At 38.6% G+C, this 20,977-nt stretch overlaps 2 protein-coding genes across 2 annotated transcripts; one reads left to right on the top strand and one right to left on the bottom strand.

Annotated features, from left to right (window-relative positions):
• The first annotated feature begins 3,574 nt into the window (after positions 1–3,574).
• On the top strand, positions 3,575–6,977 carry LOC140234192 (alpha-N-acetylgalactosamine-specific lectin-like). Its single transcript, XM_072314260.1, has 2 exons — positions 3,575–3,932; positions 5,531–6,977. The coding sequence occupies exons 1-2, from the start codon at positions 3,672–3,674 to the stop codon at positions 5,789–5,791; spliced, it is 522 nt and encodes a 173-aa protein (XP_072170361.1). The 5' UTR covers positions 3,575–3,671; the 3' UTR covers positions 5,792–6,977.
• Positions 6,978–13,485: 6,508 nt separating this feature from the next.
• On the bottom strand, positions 13,486–19,048 carry LOC140233688 (Golgi-resident adenosine 3',5'-bisphosphate 3'-phosphatase-like). The gene is made up of 5 exons (XM_072313788.1): positions 18,579–19,048; positions 17,291–17,456; positions 16,368–16,472; positions 15,839–16,012; positions 13,486–14,004 (listed from the first exon to the last, which is right to left on the bottom strand). Exons 1-5 carry the CDS (start codon positions 18,939–18,941, stop codon positions 13,739–13,741), a joined length of 1,074 nt encoding a protein of 357 aa, XP_072169889.1. The 5' UTR covers positions 18,942–19,048; the 3' UTR covers positions 13,486–13,738.
• Between the last annotated feature and the right edge of the window lie 1,929 nt (positions 19,049–20,977).

Raw genomic sequence — 20,977 nt, 5'->3', positions numbered from 1 at the left:
GGGTGTCAGAGGGGATCTCCGTGGCTGGAAAGGAAACAAATTCTAATGTGTATAGAGATTACATTATTTTCATCTATATAATTCTCTATTAACATTTGCTGCATGGCGACACTAACATTTTCCTACAGTTACGTAGAGAGAAGTCCATTTTTGTTATTACTTGAATCGGAAGCCCAGTCTTCTTCATTCTGAAAGGAGACGATTCTCATGGCCGGCGGAAGGGAACTTTTTTTTTTTTTGCACCATACAAAGGAATAAAAACTGTCACCACTTTGCCCCCCCCCCCCAACACTTAAAAAAAAAAAAAAAAAAAAAAAAAAAAAAAAAAACTAAAAAGTGGAAGTGGAAGGAGAGAGATGAGCTGGAGACCCTTTTTTTTTTCTTTCTTTTTGCTTGTCAGCTGAAGAAACCCGGAAGTGGAAGGAGAAAGATGACCTGAAGATCTCTTTTTTTTTGTCTTTTGTTTTTGTTCTTTTTTTTTTCTTGCCCCCCCCCCCCCCCCCCATACTATGTAATAGCTCCTCCAACTACTGCGATACGCCCCTACTCGTTTTTTTTTTTCTAGATCATAAGAATGGTTCGCCGTCACATTTATTTTTCAACTTCCTGCTATAATTGTGATTGTGTACATAATTAATAATGCGACGCCTGTAAACAAACATTCAAAGGAATGATTGCAGGGAACAAAGAAACAAAGGGTTTAATCAGGTGTTGTCATAAGGGCATTGCATTTTGAACTATGGACCGGATGACTTGGAACTGAACATGACATGAGTCGTTAACATATATCCATGAATGTATTCTCTATAGAGAGCATGACTTGTCTGTATAACAGTTTGTACGTTCGTGATTTAACATCTACTTCATTTTTTTTTTTGATGGAATTGCAATGATTATACATGAAGTTTATCAAAGTGAGATAATGATGCTTGAATATAAAGAGACAAGAAATTCGATAGAACTTACGTAATTATATGTCCAGAGCAACAAAATCTAGGAATTTGTTTTCCCCACAATGTCAAAGCCGTTCGGTTTGTATGCCTGTAAAGTATATAAAGTTTGAATGGAATCTCTTGCGGGTTCGTCTTAATTCGCCTTAATTTAAGAAATACGCGAGGTATTCTTCACCGACAATAAATTGCTCCGAAAATGGCAACATTACCAAATGCTTCTCGATTTATTTCATTGTATGATGCAGTCATTTGCAGGCAGAAAATAAAAAATGATCCCAATTTCTAAGGATCCCAATCTAAAAAGAGTCATCACCGAAAGCACATGTACATGTATATATATACAGTTAACAACAAATTGGTTTGGGTGCTATATCTCAACATTATGTTATGCAAATGAGGTGAAAAATTTAACACCCAATCACCATCACTCCTTCCTTCACTTGTAAGAAATCTGCTCAAAACTAATTATTTCTCAGGGGTATGAATAATTTTGTTGTTAACTGTAATATATATATATATATATATATATCATGGTATATGCATATATATATATATATTATCCCTCTTTGTGTTCCTTTTTTGGAAAAAGAGCATGAGTTAAAAAATCGGTATATACGGTGTAAATTGTCTCGAGGCAAATGTCTCATGTATTTGGAGAAATCATCAACGAAGTAAACGCATATATTCTAGTAATTGTCAGCAAAGCAGATGTCGGTTGGGCAAATGTCGCATTTGATTCTTCGAGCAATCGCCGGGAGAGCAATATTGTCGTCGGATCATGTCGAAGGGGCACACAGTGTCACGGGACCTATAATTCCAGAACCAACTTTCTCGTGAGCAACTGAGAGAGCTGGATATAAAGACACAATGCCACTCACTTGAATATCAGTGTAGCAGTGACTCTTTACTTTCGTTTGTTCATTTTCCATCTGAGAGATGGCTGGATAGCCCATATTCAGCTCATGGTACACTAAGCTGGTCTTCCATGGGGTCCAGTTGGATGTGAGGTGGAACCACTTCACCGGGTTAAACACCCTGCTCTTTGCGATGAATGAATGAAGCGGGATCAGTGGGATCTTTTACGTGCATGAGTTATTACTCTCTCATACACGGGACCTCCATTTCATGTCCTATCCGAGGGACAGAGTGTTTTGCCTCTTGCCAGAGGGGACGGTATGCTTACACACAACACTGCTCAGTCCAGACTCGGGTTCGAACCAAAGACGCTTAATTATCTCTACTATCTTTGGTTCGAACCCGGGCCGCGTTTCCATACGCGCGCTCGTGAGGCAGACGCGCTACCGACTGAGCCAACTCAAGCATTGTTCAATGATGAGAGACCAACTATATACACTTTATATCTGCTGGTTGAATATACCTGTACTAACGCGCAAGCCGATTAGCAAATATTTTGGTGACCATGATTATGATTATGCTCATAATTATCATTTAATGATTATCTGTCTAAATCAATAGAGTCATCCTGGCAGAATGTCAAAATCGAGGAGTGTTTTGAACCAGAGGCGTCGATCCGTTTTCTGGATGGGGGTGGGGGCAACTTGCAGGATTGAAAACGATTCTCTAAATAAGAAGGGGCTTAAGTACAATCATCTGAATAATCAGTCTGTCAATGAATGTCAAGGAGCATTTATTAAGGTATGGAATACTAACACGCAATATTTGCTGATCTACATTCATTAATGACGTAGGCTACATTCCGGGGTAGAGATATATACATACCCAAGAGTTCCACTTTCTATAAAAGGCTGCAAACTTCCTCGACCCTTATACTAACAAACGATTCTCACTGACGAAGATTCAATTCGCTCTCTCAAGGTAAGTGGCTTGACGCATGCAGCATAAAATTAAATATCTCATTAGGCATTGACCTATCTAAAGGATATATTTATTATGGCACGCAAGGTAAGACCGTTATGTGCCATCGAGTTTACCAAATAATTATGATACGAAACTACGAATCAGAGTGACTTTTCCTTGTCATTGGACACCGAGCAAAATTATCGTATATCTATTCGCTATCGCTTAAGAAGAAAAATCTAAATCAATGAATAATAATAATGATAATAAAAAATCAATCAATCAGTAGGCCTACACATGTATACATAGTCGATTTTTTCCCAACAATTTACCTTTATTTTTTTGTTCAAAATAGAAAATTTGATATCATGTTCATTACATCCAGACAGAATTTTAAATTCTAGAAATGTTTTGAACAGCAAACTTTTGAGTCTTCGAAAAAAATTAATGTCCCTTTATTGGCGTTTTGAATGCCCTGCTTGTTTTACTACCTCACTCAAAGCTATGGCATATATTTTCTGATTGTGTGCTTCCTTGGCATTTAGGTGATAGATTATTCTCAATCAGATGCAGAAAATTACTTTGTCATTTGAACACTTCAGGTCGCGAGATTTGGAAATAACTATAGATAGTGGAACAAAGTCAATACTTAATCTTTTCCCGGTTCTTGTGATAACAAGAACAGAAGAACAGATGGACTACCTTTCCTAAAAGGTGGTCAGTTCGTTCAACATCAGTTGTTTTATACACTCAAATCCTTTCCAACTCCTGCATTATTTTATAACCCTCCTATAATCTTTCATTTTCTATCTCATCCAGGGATAGGATTCATGTAAAAAAGAAATAAAGGGGTTGTGCCTCTTGAGTGCAGAAGATTAGACATCCACTTGAGTGACGACCATGCATGCAGCAGCTACTCTTACCCTAGTCCTTGTCGCACTCACGCAAGTGCAGTTGTCGACGCAGTTGTCCATGCGTTGCGAGAGTCTCTGGACGCAGTATGGGGACTACTGCTACCGAATGTTCGGTGATGGGAAGACATGGGCGGCTGCGAGGGACCACTGCCAGAACCATGGGGGGAACCTGGCGTCAGTGCACAGCGAGGGAGAAAATGACTTCTTGTACCAACTGTGGCGATCAGCTGTTCCTACACCAGTTTGGGTAAGTCCAAGGTTAATGCATTATACAGCAAAATAAGACGGGCAGAATAGTTGAATGGCGAAATCCTATTCCTATACTTCGTCAAATTTGCGTCTGCGGCTGCGACCGCGAACGTGAATTGATACCATTACGATTAACACTAGAACTGTAAAATTCATTAAAAAATCTATCAAATTCTAATGGCCGGTTTTGAGGAAGTCTGTAGAATATGATGGTCGCATATTACCCTGTTTGTCAACAAGTCGGAATAAACATGGTGTGTGCAGGCCGGAGCTGTCCACTTTGACATGAGAGATGGATGGCATTATATGCATCAACATGCTGTTTGAGACGAGGTGAGAAACACTGCCATCAATGGTTGTGCAGCTTTAGCATAACGGGTTCTTCGTTTTGTGTTCGGTAGTTAATAATAAGTCCTACAATAATTAGGAGCTATAGTAGGCCCTAGGCTATATCTCCCTGGATAATTATATACCTCCCATACATAGCAGCCGAACGCATGCGGATTTGACTCGAATAGTGGTATAACGCTATAATTGTCTATTTAACATACCCAGACTGTGCGCGCAGTCTTGCAAATTTGTTTTACCCAAGATTTCTAAACGTTTTAGTCTCATTTCTCTGATAAATCAAACCTTGCTTTTACAGGGGTCGCGGATCAGGGATCACCTGCTTGAAATTCTCCAGACCGCTCTTCTGCAGTGCATGTGCGGTTGCGGCTAGGCCCTATTATCCCTTTCATGTTTAGCAAATATTTCACCCAAAATTTCCCGGGAACACGAGGGTGACCCTGTAGCATGAAATGCATCGCGGGTAAACTCTCGGGTAAATTGCCGGGTGACTTTTCTGAAATCTTACCCTCGAACCGTCTCAGCCTGGTAAACTCGCAGGTGTCCCAGCGAATTCCCGGTTGACGATGAAGCGTGAAAGGCTATAAACTCTCGCGGGTGAACGAAGGTCAGCATACCAACATCTTGTAGGCCAAGCGCGTACTAAGTATATGCATCATAGCGTGTACTGATAAATTGCTCTGTAGAAGAGTGGGCGAGGGAAATTAAAGTGGAGCTTACTTGTTAGTTCATTGTAGTAGTATGAAAAAAAAAAAAAATCTCGATGATGTTCCCTGTCTGATTCCCCGTTGAATCTCCCGGGTGATCGCCAGAGTGACTAGCGTCGAGGAATATAAAAAGGAGAATAAAAGAAAAGTGAAAATAAAGTTTTAATCATTTGAATCATTTGAATATACAAGCGTGAAATTAGTTTAAAAAAGAAAAAAAAACAGGAAAAAAAAAAACACAACACAACCCATGTACTTCCCAGGGCGCAATCCTTCGAGTACCCCCCCCCCCATCCCGCAAAAAAAAAAAAAAAATAAAAAACCACGAAAATCCACCACCCCTGCTTTAATAATAATAACAATAGACCAAAGACCTGTGAGAGGAAGAGAGTGTGTGTGCGTGTTTGTGTGCGTGAGTTCATGAGTGTGTTGTGTGTATTGTTCGTGTGGATTTTAGGCTTGCTGCAACAGTTACAATAATATTCAACAAATCCACTTCCTCTTTTCTTTTTCCCCCCACTTTTGTAATTATGTACCAAAGGGGTTCTGGTTCGGACTAAATGACATAGACAGCGAAGGAACCTTCGTCTGGTCCGATGGATCTCCGGTGGACTACATCAAATGGATCCCGGGCCAACCCAGCAACGGTGGATCTGCAGGGAACGAAGACTGTGGTCATGTGTGGTACCGTGACGCACAAACCGACACAACACGTGACTGGAACGACGCATATTGCTTGTCCGAGGCATCTTTCATTTGCCAGAAAACCATCTGCGCTTCTTACGCTTCTATAGAACGTTAAGAAGAAAGAAAGAAGGCAATCAAGACAAGAAACTAATGTTGACATTATTTTGATTGTTAACATTATCATTAAGTCCATGCCAACATTGAAACGGTTTTGATTTGTCTTACGGTTGATTAGTATTAGTGTAAACTGTTTGTTATCATCGTACGTCATCGATTATACACTTTATATGGTAATAATGCTGAACGTTTCACTTCTTTTCATGAAAATACATGTAATTCTGAATGTTTCACTTCTTTTCATGAAAATTGCACATTTCATCAACTTGATACTGACATAGCAATTATTCTCCATGCTTTCTGAAATCGGTTAGTCAAGTGCTCTATCATTATGCTAAAAAAGTGTTTTTTTTTGTGTGTAAAATTTTCTTTATATTTTTGTCCCCACATACGTCATTTAAACATCTAGTAGTCTCCTCATCCAGCGGCTCCAACACTAAAAATCTAAAAATTCATAACTTTTGCACCGATTGTCCGATTTTCCTCAAACTTTCACTGATGTGTTTTACTAATTTTGCTCCTTTCACTCAAAAAACGACATTGATCTTTGGGTTTGGGTTCCCTTTAAACCTTGTTTACTATCAAACATTGTAGGGCCTATTTTTCTCTGTATAATGACATGATATCTTTACCCCCCCCCAAAAAAAAAAAAAAAAAGAAAGACTAGTCACCCATAGCACCACTTCGCACATCACGATCAACCTGTTTTAGTACCTAGATTGTGATTGATCGACCAAGAAATTTTGTTTCACTTTATTCGGTATATAAAACAGATATGAAGTGCTCTTACTCTGGACCTCAACTCCATGAATGTTCCCTCGAGCAGGTTGAGACCAATCTAAGCTATAATACAGGTTCAACTGCAATGCTCCAAAAAGCAGTCCATATTAGCATACTGCATACAATACCAGGAAAGAAAAATGATAGCAATGAAGTGCACACTTGCTCGGTGAAACTCTAATGAAGAATATGATATCCAACGGTTATTAAACATCATGCCGCTGGAAAACGTAGGCATATATCTAGCTTTATCCTTGAGACATCGGGTAGTTTGGCTGATTTCTGTTGATCTATTTCTTTTTCTGGTTCCACACATAATGTTAATTTCCCTATAATTCTATAAACTTGAGGATGTAATAAAGGACCAATTAACAACAAGACCTTATGCAAAAAAGATATTAAAACTAACAGATCTCCTTTTGATTCATTTATCTTGATACGCCTTCGAATTGATGTGTGTGCGTGTGTGTGTGTGTGTGTATGTATGTGTGTGTGGGGGGGGGGGGGCAGCTGAAAACCACTCGATTTATTGTGTGTAACTAGAATACAAACAAGCAAGCAAACAGGCAAACATAAATTCCAAAGGTTCTAACTTGCTACAAATTTGCTTCTTGATAACAGCAAGACTACTGATGTAGAGCGAAAGTGTTTATACAAGAGAAATGCTAAAAAGCACCAGAAAAATCCAAACTATGCATTGTACAAAATTCTTCAAAAAACTAAATCTTTGCTACCTATTATAATCAATCATAATCTAACAAATAGATATGATTCCCTCAAGAGACACACATACCAAAACAAACTAATAAACAAACGAACAGACTAAGCACATCGTATATTTACAAGAAATCTATGCCAGGAAACATCCTGCTTACAATCACAAATACGCACAGTACAACTGAACAAAATATACCCTTCTCAGAATTGGCATTTGAAGACTTTAATTTCACTTTAAGCAAACACTATAGCTTACAAAATGACAAAAAAGGAGCAATATTGCAGAATTGTTGATAGCCATACCGTCATATAACAATGAAAGACTGAAAATATGCAACGCACTGCCCATTCATTACAATGATAGCTATGAAAAGCAGAAGTATAATGTGAAATCTCTTGATATTTTATTCTTACTTTTTTTTTTAACACGAAGACAGTTTGGAATCGTCTTGCACATTTCTTTTTTTTCCCTCGTATGGTTGTAACTCACCCTATGAGACCTCTTCCAGAGATAGGGAGAAAGATACAAAGGGATGCAGGAGGTATTGAGATCAAAGATTGGATAACGCGAATCAAGTGTGAAAAACAGTGTAGGCCTACACCATGAAACCACTGGCCCACAAGAAGGGGAAAGCTTACACGACCCAAGAACTGGCCAACGCGATGTCCAGTCCGTCCCCGATTGCTGCAGCCCACCAAGTGCTTCTTCAGCTTGGCCAAGAGATGGCGCTCTCCAACTTATGGCCTCTTACTACTTAAAGTTCTATTTTGTCGGCACCAAACATGAGCCTTGAACAGTCTGAGCTAACTGCCACTAAACTGTATGCATGAGAACTGAAGAGTTATCCTGATGGCTTGATTTGTGGCTGTAGACTGATTATCACTTATGAATAAAAGGGGAAACTTTATCGGGACTTTATCACAACTGTAACAAAAAAATCTTACACAGCTCGTAGCAATGCTATTATTCTATGAGGGCCTCTGTGGCAGGGCTCGACATCAGATTTTTTCTCTGATGGCCCATTCCACTGTTAACTTATTCACATTTGAAATCTTACTGACCTGACAAATAAATGTAGCGATCCGACATACAAAATACTAATTGACAAATGAATATTACAATCCATTTTTTTTTTTAAGGCTTGGTTGCTCAACTGGGATAGCAACAGAAAAGGAGCAGTGAAAATTGAATGTGTGATGTATTGTTATGATTAATACATGATTTCAACAGAGAAACCTTAATTGCATTATCTTAGTCACTATGCATACACGTGATAAGTGACATTATCTCTGGAATAAAAAGAGCAGTATTTACATGTGCAACAACATGTACAGAAAAATAATTACAATTTTTTGTGACTCACTTTGTCTGCCAGAAAAAAAAAAAGAAAATAATCATAATGGCTACAGCATGTACAATTGTCCTTTTAAATTTCCCTGGTAACAATAATGCTAAGAGTGATCATGAGTATTATGTACGCTGTCATAAGCACGTTGAGGATAAGATGAAATTACAACAAGATATACAAAAAAATAATGTACAAGACATACAAAGCACATTTGTCAGGCAACTAGATGTCTTTTATACAAAAAACAACAACAAACAAAACAAAACCCGAAATACAAAAAGAACAAAAGAAGGATAAGCCATGTCCCATTAACAATTTTCAAATGATATAAAAATAACTGGGGCCTGATAGAACCTCCACACAGTGTCAAACTTTGCGAGACTTCTTAAAACCACATCTATCATGTTTACATGCAATGCACTGTAAATGTATACAGAGCAAAAAACAAGAAAAACAGCCAAAAAGCATCAATATGATACTGCATTCAAATAAAAATGTATACAGTGTGTCTCTATATCCTCTGAACACATACAAGATGTAAAAACAAGAACAACAACAACAAAAAAAAAAAAAGAAAGTACAAGTATGTTCAAACTGACACCTTTTGTAAAATACAAAAACATCCACTCTAAACACACAGATGGGTGATGCAAACTATTTCTGGGCACAATTTTAGCCGAATCAGCCTCACTGTTGTTCTCATTGAGTTGAAGATTTCAGATGCTTTAGATCACATGGGTGCAATATACATGTAGCGAATGCATTGGTCTTTTATTCTCGTGTTAAGTGGATCGAAAATATTTTACAATTCCTGATGAATATCACTTGAAGGCTCTGTTTATCAATGTTACCTCTGTATGGAAAAAACCCCAAAACATATATATATCCACATATATATGTAATAATTAATGAAAAAAAAAAATCCAAGCTCCAAGCTAATATGTGGTACACGAGTCTCGGATGTTCAGTAAATTATGCAAAAAGAAGAAAATAAAACTAGGCTGGAATGTAACAAAATGATAAACGCTTTTGTGAATCAGGGAGTGAATAGATTTACTACCTGCTCCACAGCAGTATTGCTAGGAAACAAAAAACAAAAACAAGTTTAGCAACCAGCCTATTAGCATGCCGATATTTGTTAAATAAACTCTTAATAGTGAGAGCCATTACAAAATTGAAATACCGGATTTTGTTTTTTTTCCAATGCATTTTGAACATCATCATGCAGCTAAAGCAACAAACTTTGACACTTTCTGAAATTATGCCACCACAATGTTGAACAGTGCCTTTATGTTGTCAGCCAAGTGCTCTTAACTCATTGAGGATGAGGTGATTTTGCTAAGATGCATTTCCAATGCACAACTACCCAAGTATACTCGGGTTAAAGCAAATAGTAAATAAATATTCTTGGCAAAAAAAAAAAGTGCTGTCACGCAGTGGCTAAATGAAAGGAAGATGTTTTGTTTTGTTTTGTTTTGTTTTGTTTTGTATTTTGAACAGATAGAACTGGTTCAGACCTGGTTCAGCTCTGGTTTGCCCAATAACAAACAATGTTTCAAGATTATCTTAAACTTAGCGATCTTTTGCCAATGTGACCACAGCTTAAGACACTGTCTCCTCACCAAGTTCCAGGGTACAGGTATATTTGCTGCTAATATTATCTTTTCCTTATCAAATTGGCAACACTAGTTTTACTGGGTATCCTTCAATGGAGGAAGACTACTACTACTAGTAGAGGGATCTGGCTTGATGTATAAAATCTGTATGGCATTAAAAACAAACAAAATGCATACATAAAAAAGAAGAACAATTGAGATAGAAACATTGAGTTTCATCTGTTTACATAAGCTGCCAATTCCAAGTTTCAGTAATAAAATTTTGTGATTGAGAGGCTTTTGAAAATCCAGCAACTGAAACAAGCATTGATAAATAGAAACAACAAAAGGCTCTAATGAGACGGAATGTTTAAACTTTACCTCATGAAACAGGAACAATGAATAGGTTTAATCATGATTAAAAGATATGACATCAAATACCAGAAGTGGATTTCTGGGGCTTGAGTTTAGGCTAATACACAGTTAATGCCATTTGGCAGCATTTGTTCCTTGGCTTCTATAGTACGCAGTGTAAAGTGGTTATAATCCTGTAAAATTGCAAGAAATGAATTAAATCAACCAAGGAGGTTCAAGAGATGGAGTTTCAACTGGCTGTAATTATTCACACAGCTGCCAGTTTTTTCCTTGGATGGACTAAAGAATTCCACAAGTACATTCACGCCAATGCTGTATGAGGATCAAAGCCACCATCTTTCTGAGCAATCTGAAGATTCATTTTGAATGTGCTAACATAATGCAATATTTTGTTTGTTTCTTACCTCCGCCAAGGGAGGAGGTTATGTTTTTGTTACCGTTGGTTTGTTAGTTAGTTTGTCCGTGTGCAAAATGAAACTTGCAGGAAAGATTGAGAATGATATAAGTAATAGATGATTAAATTTTGGTAGTGAGCCGATAATTTGGGGGGAATTTATGAAGGATTTTTGATATTTTGGCAGGTAGGGTCAATGAACTTGGGAGTTCGGGCTGCGCATATTTGAGGTTTGCATGCGCGCACTAAAGTGCGTGCTCTAGTTTCTGCTAGGGCGAGGCACGCCGTGCAGCTGAGGGTTTATGACGTAACAAAGGCTTGTATATTGGGAAATCGGGCGACTTTCAGCACACAAATGCTATAAGTACGTATGGGTGGAAATCACTGATACATGTATCTCTATGGAAGAACAAGATCAGTGGTGGAAATGAGCTGCATGCTTGGCGGAGGTCTGCGCTCTCAGAGTGCTTCTCTAGTTTATCATATGAAATAAGATTTCACCTGATGATAAAGCACATGTCACAGAAGGAAATACCATCCAGAAATATGTGCAGAAGTGAGCTGTATATTGTGAAAATACTTGAACTGTACCCTCACTGCAAAGTCGATTTCATCATTTCTCCAATCACTTTCAATAAATGAAAATGATATGGTATAATCTTCAAGTACAGTTCCTTATATATTCATATGTCAGATTCCCATAAAAACATGTAAACTCAAGTGATTTTGATTTGTATTTCATCAATCTTTGTGCAATATTTACACATCCCTGTGTCTGTTCTAGTATGTAACACTCATCTTTTTAATATTAGAAAGGACGGCTTAAAGTAATTACCATCATAAAAGACATATCTTCGTTACAGAAAAGGAGGTCACAATGCAATGATGTATGAATCCATTGTCTTCCTATCTGTGGGACAGTTCCAGTTTGGCACATACATTGTACTTCAAATATCTTTCTTAGTGGCAGCATCAAACATTGGATCAAAGAGAATACAACTGTTGTCACTCCATCTCTATAAACCTCCTTGAATCAGCCATAATACCCACACCCGGAAGCTATTCAAAATCTATAAAGTCTATTCATACTCCATGCCGAACACAGCTATAAATGAATGATATTCTATATATCATTTTGTACATTACTATAACACACACACAAATGTAAAAGACTGATTGACATTCAAATCAAAATGCTACAATTTGTTTGAATTCAAAATCTCTGATACACATTCAAACCTTGAATATTTCATAATTCTTCAGCACACCAGCTCAGAAAGAATATTACGCACTTGTACAGGTGCAAGAAGCTTGAGAGTGCCGTATGCAGTAGAAAAGTACAACAGCTCCACAGTCAAATGTACAATTGTATATCAAAATCTTTCTTTTGGACACATTTTAATAGATATTTATATTTGTATGTAAAAAACAAAAATAGTAAGGTGGGTTACCGGAGTTGTCATTTCATTTTTCTACACTTTCTTGTTTAAAACTACCTCTATTTAAAAAGAATACACCAAAAATTGTGCTGGAAAAAAAAACAAATGTCAGTACATGTATAAGGTGAGAACCACAAAGAATCTAAACCACCCAGTAGAAGTGATATGCTTCAAAGAAGGTTGAAGTCATGGAAAGTCTGAGTGCTCGCAAACTTTTCTATTTACAAATACACTTGATATCTAAATGTGACACCATGTAATGAATAACCTTGTGAAATTTCTCTACCATTTTGTGTATTCATAAACTAATGGTTTTTCTTTTCTTCTTTTTTAATCTTTAGCACTGGGTTGCCATTAAAAAAAAGTCTTGTTTTCATGCATGTACCCATTCAATCTTTCCAACTTTCTCTACCATACAAGAAATGTATGTAATTGGTAAAATATGTTTTCCTATCTGTGTGTTTGTTTAAATCTAATATCAAGTTTGCGTCTCACACAAGCCATATTCACAGACAATAGGCCTTTCTTCATCAGACCGAAGTTCAAACTAGTGGTTTATTTTGTGGATTAGAAAAATAGCCCGATATTATGAATGTGTGCCTTCATCAGCTCAAAAACAGCAAGTTGACACATGCGTACTTTGCATCATTACTCTGCTCGGTGGGATCAGCGCACAATTCAAATGATGGTACAGGTATTAAGAAATTTTTCAGCTGATGGAGTCGCAACCTTGATTGCGTGGTAATTCACAATCTGGACCAAGATTTCTTTGGGAAATTTTCCTGATCACATAGCATGCCACCTGCATCTCCATTGCACAAATAGCGGGTTAATTTGACATCAGGCTAACTTCCTAACCATAAAAATACTGTGCCACTTCTAACCTTTGGTGTGATGAAGACGGGCCTAATGTAGTCTTTGCAATTTATTGCATTTGGACAAGAAATTTGGTTAAATAACCAATTTGGTTAAATTGGTTATAGTGACTTGGTTGGTTGAACAACACCTCCTTCTATCCCCTTCCCCCCAAAAATAATCCTTCATCTTATGGACTCAGTAGCAGTTCATTGTTTGTCGACACTAAATTACTCAACTATGTGTATTTTCTACAACTACACAAACAGAAGGAAATTTCACTCCCTGATTGTGCTTTTGCAGACAAAGTAGAATGGCCTCCCCGCATCCTCATGGCTTTCTGATAAACGCTAATAAATCCAATACCTCATACATTGTTCGTCAATATTCATTGCATCACACACCTCTGTAGACATCTATAAAGCTCTTGATGCCGCCATCCTAGGATTTTTCAGCCTTCATTCGTTCGTAGACCGGCTTCAGTTTCTCCAGGAACTGCTCGTGGTCCCATATTGTTGCGAGGAGTCCGTCCGGGTTCTTGGGGTCGTCATAGCGATCGTAGTCGATGACTCCGCCTTCCAGTGTGGACATCTTTGAATTCATCTCCTGGAGGATGGCGTTTCCAGCGCAGATGTCCCACTTCTTGATCAAGGTGACATGCACGTATGCGTCTGCCTTGCCTTCTAATAGAGACATGACTTTGAAACCTGAAATAATATCCACAAGAGTACAAAATACATCACTTAGAAAATCTTTTTTTCTTTTTGTCTCAATCTGAAGACTGCAATAGACCGTTATTGTAATTTATTCATTACAATGTATGGCTGTTTCTGTTCTAACAGCATAGTAACGAAGCATTTCACTCACCTACATTACATTCCATATGCATGAATTAGCTAATGATAATTCTGGCAAGCCCCTGGTGAGCATTGTGGTTGGTAAGGGCAACTTTTGTTAGCAAAGTATGCATAAAATCTGAATATTACAGAACTGGTCTACTGTCCTATCACAGACAGACCTGCAAAGAAATTGGATCAAACACTTGTATATCGTCGCTGGGGTGACAAGACCTTGTATCTACAAAATGTCCAATGTTCAGGAGAGCCAAAAAACATGGCGGCCAAAGCACTATAGCGAATGGGATAGCCTTTCCTTTGACATGCCGCAGTGGCTTCATTTTTGGAGTAAGACAGTTGGGATTTGGTCAGGACATCACTTAACCCATTATTCGATCATTTATCAAAAAAAGTCATTTTCATCAAAATTTCATATGCAAGGTCTTGTCACCCCAGCGACGATATACAGTTGTAGCAAGCAGGGGGTAGGAAAAAAATGCTCTGGAGTGCTTTGTTGGAAAGTCAGAAGTTTTTATGATGTCAATGCACAGTGTGCTATGCAATTTACAGCACAAAGGTGTCATATCTCATTGAAATAATGATTAGAGCCAGCATGCTTGGCTGCATGTTTCAAGTCCAACATGCCTCGTGAAAGCTAATTCCCGTTAATTTTGAACAGCAGGCATGGCATGGCATAGGTGTCTTCTGCAGGTTATCTGCATTAGTGTTTCCTGCCACTGTTCCATTCTCAATATGAGGAAAATAGATCAAAATTTTAACTAAAACTGACTGTACAAAAGCTCTAAATGCATTTCATTTACAACAACTACAAAGATAGTTTATGCATTCTTCATCTCAAGACATTTCAACATTATTTGAAAGTTTTGTGCAGGCTGCTGAATCATATGAGACATAAAACACACTGCCATACTTGCAAGTGCATGCCGTCTACTTGAAAAAAAAGGTGGGCAAAATTTGGGGATCCATACGTAGTACTGTAGGTACTGCCTCGGTATCGATTTTGGAGCACGCAGACATGCCATAGCACTTTTAGGACATGAGGAACTTTCTCTGCGTTCAGGCAACGGATTCGACCTAAGTACAGGTTGATGTACTCCCATCCTGCTCTTGCCCCTCTTTTCCCAACCCCCCAACCCCCAACCCCCCCCCCCCCTCCATGTTTTCAGAAAAAAATGTGAATGCTGTGGTCTCCCCCAAAAAACGTACGGAATAAAACACGTGCAGTGGGTTGTGACCGAGGCTAAACTGGCTTTAAAATCATTCAGCAAGATATTATTCAGGAAACTTGCCTCACGGGACACTTCGTGTCAAATAACCATAGAGATGATACATGTACATGTCAACAACAACGGACAGACAAATATAGCCACTGAAAAAATCATATTCCCCAAACTTGATGGCTGGAGTTAAAATTGATCATCTTAATTTGCTGAGCACTTTCGTTTCTGGCATCAAAGTTTGTAAATAATAGACTGAAACCTGTGTGTGTTCCAAACTATTCTAAATGCATAACACAGGTATATTTTAAAATTACCTGTTCTTGGCTTATGAGATATTGTTTTCACTTGTCTATTTCATTTGAATGGAAGAAGGGGAGAGACAACTGCACCGGGGTTACATCATACAAAATATGTGCACCCAGATTCTCATAATATTAGCCCAGAATTTTGCAAGATTACCGCACCTGCTCCTCCTGCTGGTATGACCTCGGTAGACTCGCCGAATGTTGTCTTGGCGACCTTCTCCACGTCGCCCGCGTGGCTCCTGGAGACAATGATGCGCGGACTCTTCAGGATGTTGGCGTCATACTTGATCTCCTGGAGGTGGGGGGCGTGTCCCTTTCCAACCCATGCCCAGCCTGGAAGTGAGATCAACAAGCAGGCATTAAAAGCTAGATTAAGTAGATTACAGCTTAGACAGTCAGACAGATTGGAAACTCTGTACAACTTACGTGTTGAGCAGATGTCCATTTGGTTTGTACACAAAATTCAGCCAATCTTTTAATCTTCTCCCAAGATAAATTTTCTTCAGACTCAGATTTAGGGTACAAATAATACGTTTTGTGTGTCCTCCTGAACAGACAGTTCTCTTTGATCCCCTAAAATTGAGAAATTATGTATATTTTCCAGCAAATACAAACATTTTATAAGTTATACCTAGTTCCACAAGAGTGCTCTTGGCATGCGTTTGTACTGTCAAAAGCCCAAACTTACTTGTTTTGGGTCCGTCTTCCAGGAAAGGCTTGTGGATGACCCCAATGACCGGCCTCCCCTTGACAGCCACACACACCATTGTGGTGACATATTGCAGCAAATCCTCTAAGAGGTGCACAGATGAAGCCAATAAAACAAAAACAAAAATCAAAGAGAAGGAAAAACAATTAATGCTAGTATAATAAAATGAATGTATGATGCACACACAGAGACGTCACTGTTGGGTTGCAAATTTGTGATATACAACACATGGAAATGATATTGTGAATGGACAGGCAGTACTGCACTTACTCTAGCCTCGGTGTCAAATCACAAACATAACATCTCGCAAAAATGTCAGTGTCCTCCTCATTTACAAAAATATCTGTATACAAAAAATTACAGCATCTACACTCACAGAAGATATATCAATATAAACAGTTATATCATCACCTTAGAAATCCCCTCTACTTTTTACACGCAATTGTAATTGTTTATATGTTTTTGGTTGATATAAGTTCACACTACAACCATTCCCTTCTTCAAGTCATCATTGTATTAATCTACATTGACCCATTGAGGACGAACTGATTTTGCTACAACACACATTTCCCATAGAGTGTACCTGCCCGAGTATACTCGGCACTTGTCACAACACTTGCATTTCACTGCAATGAGCACAGCTCATTCTCTTCGATTTTGTGTCAAACAGGAATCTATAATAGTGAAGATTTGGGTAAATGCCACTGCAAGACTTTGGAGGGCCAATTCTATGCTATGTTTAAGCTGGAGTAAAATCAAGTTTGTGACTTGCACTTTTAAATAAGGATAAGGATACAAGAAAGGACAGATAAACAACCTCATGACATAATGAATTCTTTAAAAACAAAAATGAAGACAAATTATATACATATCAAAGGAGATAACCAATAACTCTGGCCCACCGGTGTATTCTTGCGTTGCATCAAGAGGATCAACCCAAACTGTGATGTCGCCGGATGGAATCTTTTCGTCCGTCTGAATCACTTTGGAAACGACAGGAATATCTTTGTTGACGGGCTTCACACTCTCCATGTCGAATTCTTTCTTCTCGTGCTCCTCAGAAACAACCTGATAAAATGCAGGGAGAAGCAAGTGATCAGGCTAAGTCCACAGTCGGGGTTTGTTCATAGCTGAGGATGACCATCCACATGACACCAGGGCTACAAGTTTTCACCTTATGTACATTTTATGTATTTTCCCCGAGAATGCTGTGTGCCGTTTGTACGATAACGACCACAGACACAATCACAGAATGAGTCAACACAAAGTAATTTCCCACCTCTGATATATGATATTAATAAAGAGCACCTGGCAAGCATGAAACACTTTACACCAAATAGCTTATACCAATTTGACTATCAATTGCAAATTTGGAAACTGGATCTAAAACAAGGCCACAATTTTATGCCAGATTATACCTTACATTTTTTTTTCTTACTTTCAGTGGAGTGGAACTCCGACCAGCCCCACAGTAAACTGTCTACAAGGAGCACCCCGGGGTCAAGTGCAGTGGAGGGTAAATTACAAAACCAAAGTCAGTCTAGGGTCTACCCCTAACAGAGCTACCAAGTCTCACGCATTCTGCGTGAGACTCAAGCATTTAGGGTCTGTCTCACGATCTCACGCATGGCACCCATTTTTCTCACGCATCTGGTGAAGTCTGCAATTTGGGCCAAAAATAAGGAGCATAGCTCAAAGGATTAAAGTGATAGTTGCAATTGAAGGTATATTTCCCTTTTGCCTTTCAAAATTAGTAAAAAAATAGTCACTAAAGTATGCACCAGATCGCATCATTAAGAGCTAATAATTTAAAAAAGCCCCCTAACATGGGAATGGGACACTTTCCTCGTTCGCGTTCGCATGCGCGCGAGCGCCAAGACGCCGAGTCATAAAAATCTCACTCATAGAAGTTTTTTGAACTTGGCATCTCTGCCCTAACGTTAGATGAATTGCAACAATGTTACAATTTTTGGCTACTTTTCATCGTGGTTTGGGATCACCCTCCTTGCCACTTTATTTATGCCTACTTTATATTTTTACTTACGTTACGTCGTTAGACTCCACAGCGACCCCCAGACTGGTTTAAAGCTATAAAATACTCATCATAAAATTAGAATTAGAACTTAGAAGATCAGAGTCCGTGAATGAATAGAAGTGCAGTTGGACTGCAGATCTAAATTGTGAGCTTACAAAGACAGAAGGGAATGACTTCTTAAATCCAGACACGATAGCTTCATGTGACTTCATATCACCATCCGTGACAGGGTTGTTCATTCCTTCCTTGGTCTTTCCTTTGCTGGCTTCGTTTAGCCGGTGCGAGTCGCGGATATCCTTCACCACTACGCCTCCACGTTCGGCTAGCTGGATGCTGGCTGCGAGCAGTTCCTTCATGCTGATCAGCTCACCTTTCGACGCCGAAATTACCTCATTTGCCTTTGTATCAGAACCATTGTAATATGTTCTTTGTATAAAAAGAAGTGTGCCTCCCCCTAGTACCACAAGTACTATGACACCAAATGGATTTAGGCGTATGTTCGGCATCGCGAAAGACATTTGGAAAACTGTCGGATCAACAAACTTTTCACGTGTGTGGGACTAAGCACAAGAATTGGTCATTCGTTTTGTATACGTGTACGTTTACACGACAAACTGCACCACTAATAAACTGCACCACTGTTGCGCGTAAGACGTGTACCGAACTAGAAATCTCTAGTTAGTGGTGCATGCAATCTGAGGCAATAGATTTGTTTATTAATCTTTTCCAATACGTCATTTTTCAGATTTATAAAAATTTAACACGAATAATAATTATTTTTTTTTAAATAACTCTTTTATTTCTGTACTTGTAAAATAAAAATTGTACTCATCAGTAACTGTCACCGATTGGTACTAGTAATTGGTGCGAACGAGGAATAACTCCGTGAGTCGGGACGCGTGTTTTTTTTTTTAGACGGCACAGATAAGATTGGGGACCCTAAAAATCTATTGGGGACCCTATCCCTAATCCTAACCCTAACCATCAAACCCTAACCCTAACCCCAACCCTAACCCTAACCATAACCATAAACCCTAACCCAACGTTTTTCCCATAGGTTTAACACGCGCCACGCCCCAATCTGTGCCGTCTTAAAAAAAAAAACAAAAAAAAAAAACGCAGTCGGGACCACAGATATAATCGGGACCTCGAGTTGCCCCCGTCCCCACCCCACCCCCTCCATCACAAACACAAACACTTGTAATGCAGCGGGCTTATCCAAAACTTTTATGGAAGATGTGTAGGCCTACTCGTCTTGCCGAAGATGCCCACATTTATTTTACGTTGATAATCATGGCACTTCTTGTATACATTATACAGAAATCAGGGACAAGAGTAAGCCGCAGTAAAGCAGTTTATATTTCTGGTGCCGATTCCGGGATTTAAAATCAGCTGACAAGCAAGCAAGAAAAAATAAATAAATAAATATATAAACTGAGGGGCGGGGGGGGGGGCACCCAGTGTGCCTCCTCCTGGATCCACCACCGCGATGGTTGTCACAGCAATGAGTCTATTCGCAAAAGATGTCATGTATGCTAGTTCTGAACCCAAATTAGGAGTAAAAAGAGACTCCATATTGACCCCTCCTATACGAACACTCACTCAGCTGCATATGGTAAATTTTGATAAAAGTCAAGGCAAAGACGAAACCGGCAAAAGCAACGCTTAGTACTCCTGATATAAGATGCTCCGGGCCTGTCCATGTTGGCCTAATTTTAGGAGAGAGATGTGCAGACTGTCACAATAGTTCTTTTCTATATTTTTCAGTGCTGGATTGCATATACACCACCTATAAGAGTTTGAATGCAACAGCATATTTTAATTATCATGTGTCTTCCCTTTCAGTATATAACGTCATATAGATAGCATGATGATACGCTCGTTACATAACAAGAAAACCATCTTTAAAGATACTTTTGTATTATATCTGAATTTTATCTATCTTCTTGTTGTTGTTCTTTTTTTGCAGCAGACTTTGATATCAAATATTCAGCATTGATAAAAATGGACATATCTATTTGCATTATACTCTTGTAAAGGATTATAGCAACATGGGAGGAGGAATTTTGACTGCTATTTCCATAGAGAAGCATGGATCCTTTGTGCAAAACATGTTTAAAAAAAAAAGTAGATACTGAATGTAATCAGATTTTTTTTTTTTTGGGGGGGGGGGGAGGAGGGGCTGAATTACTACATTTTAGTTCAAAGTGAAGAGAAATAAGAATAAGAACACAAATAAATCAATCATGTAGGCCTACACAGAAAAATAAAAAATTATGAAACATTGATAATGACTGATTGCTTATCAAATTAATAGACTGAAAAATAAATGACTGAGTCAATAAGCGAATGAATAAACGTATAGATGCATGAATAAAATGGAAATTGAATATAGTAAATAAAAAAAAAAGAGTGGAGAAGCCACCCCCCCCCCCCCCCCCCCGTTCCCGCAGTGCTTTCTTGATACTCAGTACTTAGTATTGACATGTTTGTCAATATTATGTTTGTTGTGTTGTCCACACACAAGTTCTGCGTGTCCACATTGCTGCTGCTG

Source organism: Diadema setosum, chromosome 10 (genome assembly GCF_964275005.1).
Source record: "Diadema setosum chromosome 10, eeDiaSeto1, whole genome shotgun sequence".
Lineage (NCBI taxonomy): Eukaryota > Metazoa > Echinodermata > Echinoidea > Diadematoida > Diadematidae > Diadema > Diadema setosum.
The sequence above is the reverse complement of the archived record's forward strand: the minus strand, read 5'-3'. Positions and strand labels throughout refer to the sequence as shown.

What these genes read in the sequence shown, in the direction of transcription:
- LOC140233688 (XM_072313788.1), bottom strand. Translation starts at nt 18,941, where the DNA reads ATGTCTTTCGCGATGCCGAACATACGCCTAAATCCATTTGGTGTCATA. An exon ending in AGTCATTCCCTTCTGTCTTT is followed by an intron (nt 17,457 to 18,578) that starts GTAAGCTCACAA and finishes GCATTTTATCAG; the next exon opens with GTTGTTTCTGAGGAGCACGA. An exon ending in GGAAGACGGACCCAAAACAA is followed by an intron (nt 16,013 to 16,367) that starts GTAAGTTTGGGC and finishes TCTCACTTCCAG; the next exon opens with GCTGGGCATGGGTTGGAAAG.
- LOC140234192 (XM_072314260.1), top strand. Translation starts at nt 3,672, where the DNA reads ATGCATGCAGCAGCTACTCTTACCCTAGTCCTTGTCGCACTCACGCAA. An exon ending in CTGTTCCTACACCAGTTTGG is followed by an intron (nt 3,933 to 5,530) that starts GTAAGTCCAAGG and finishes TATGTACCAAAG; the next exon opens with GGGTTCTGGTTCGGACTAAA.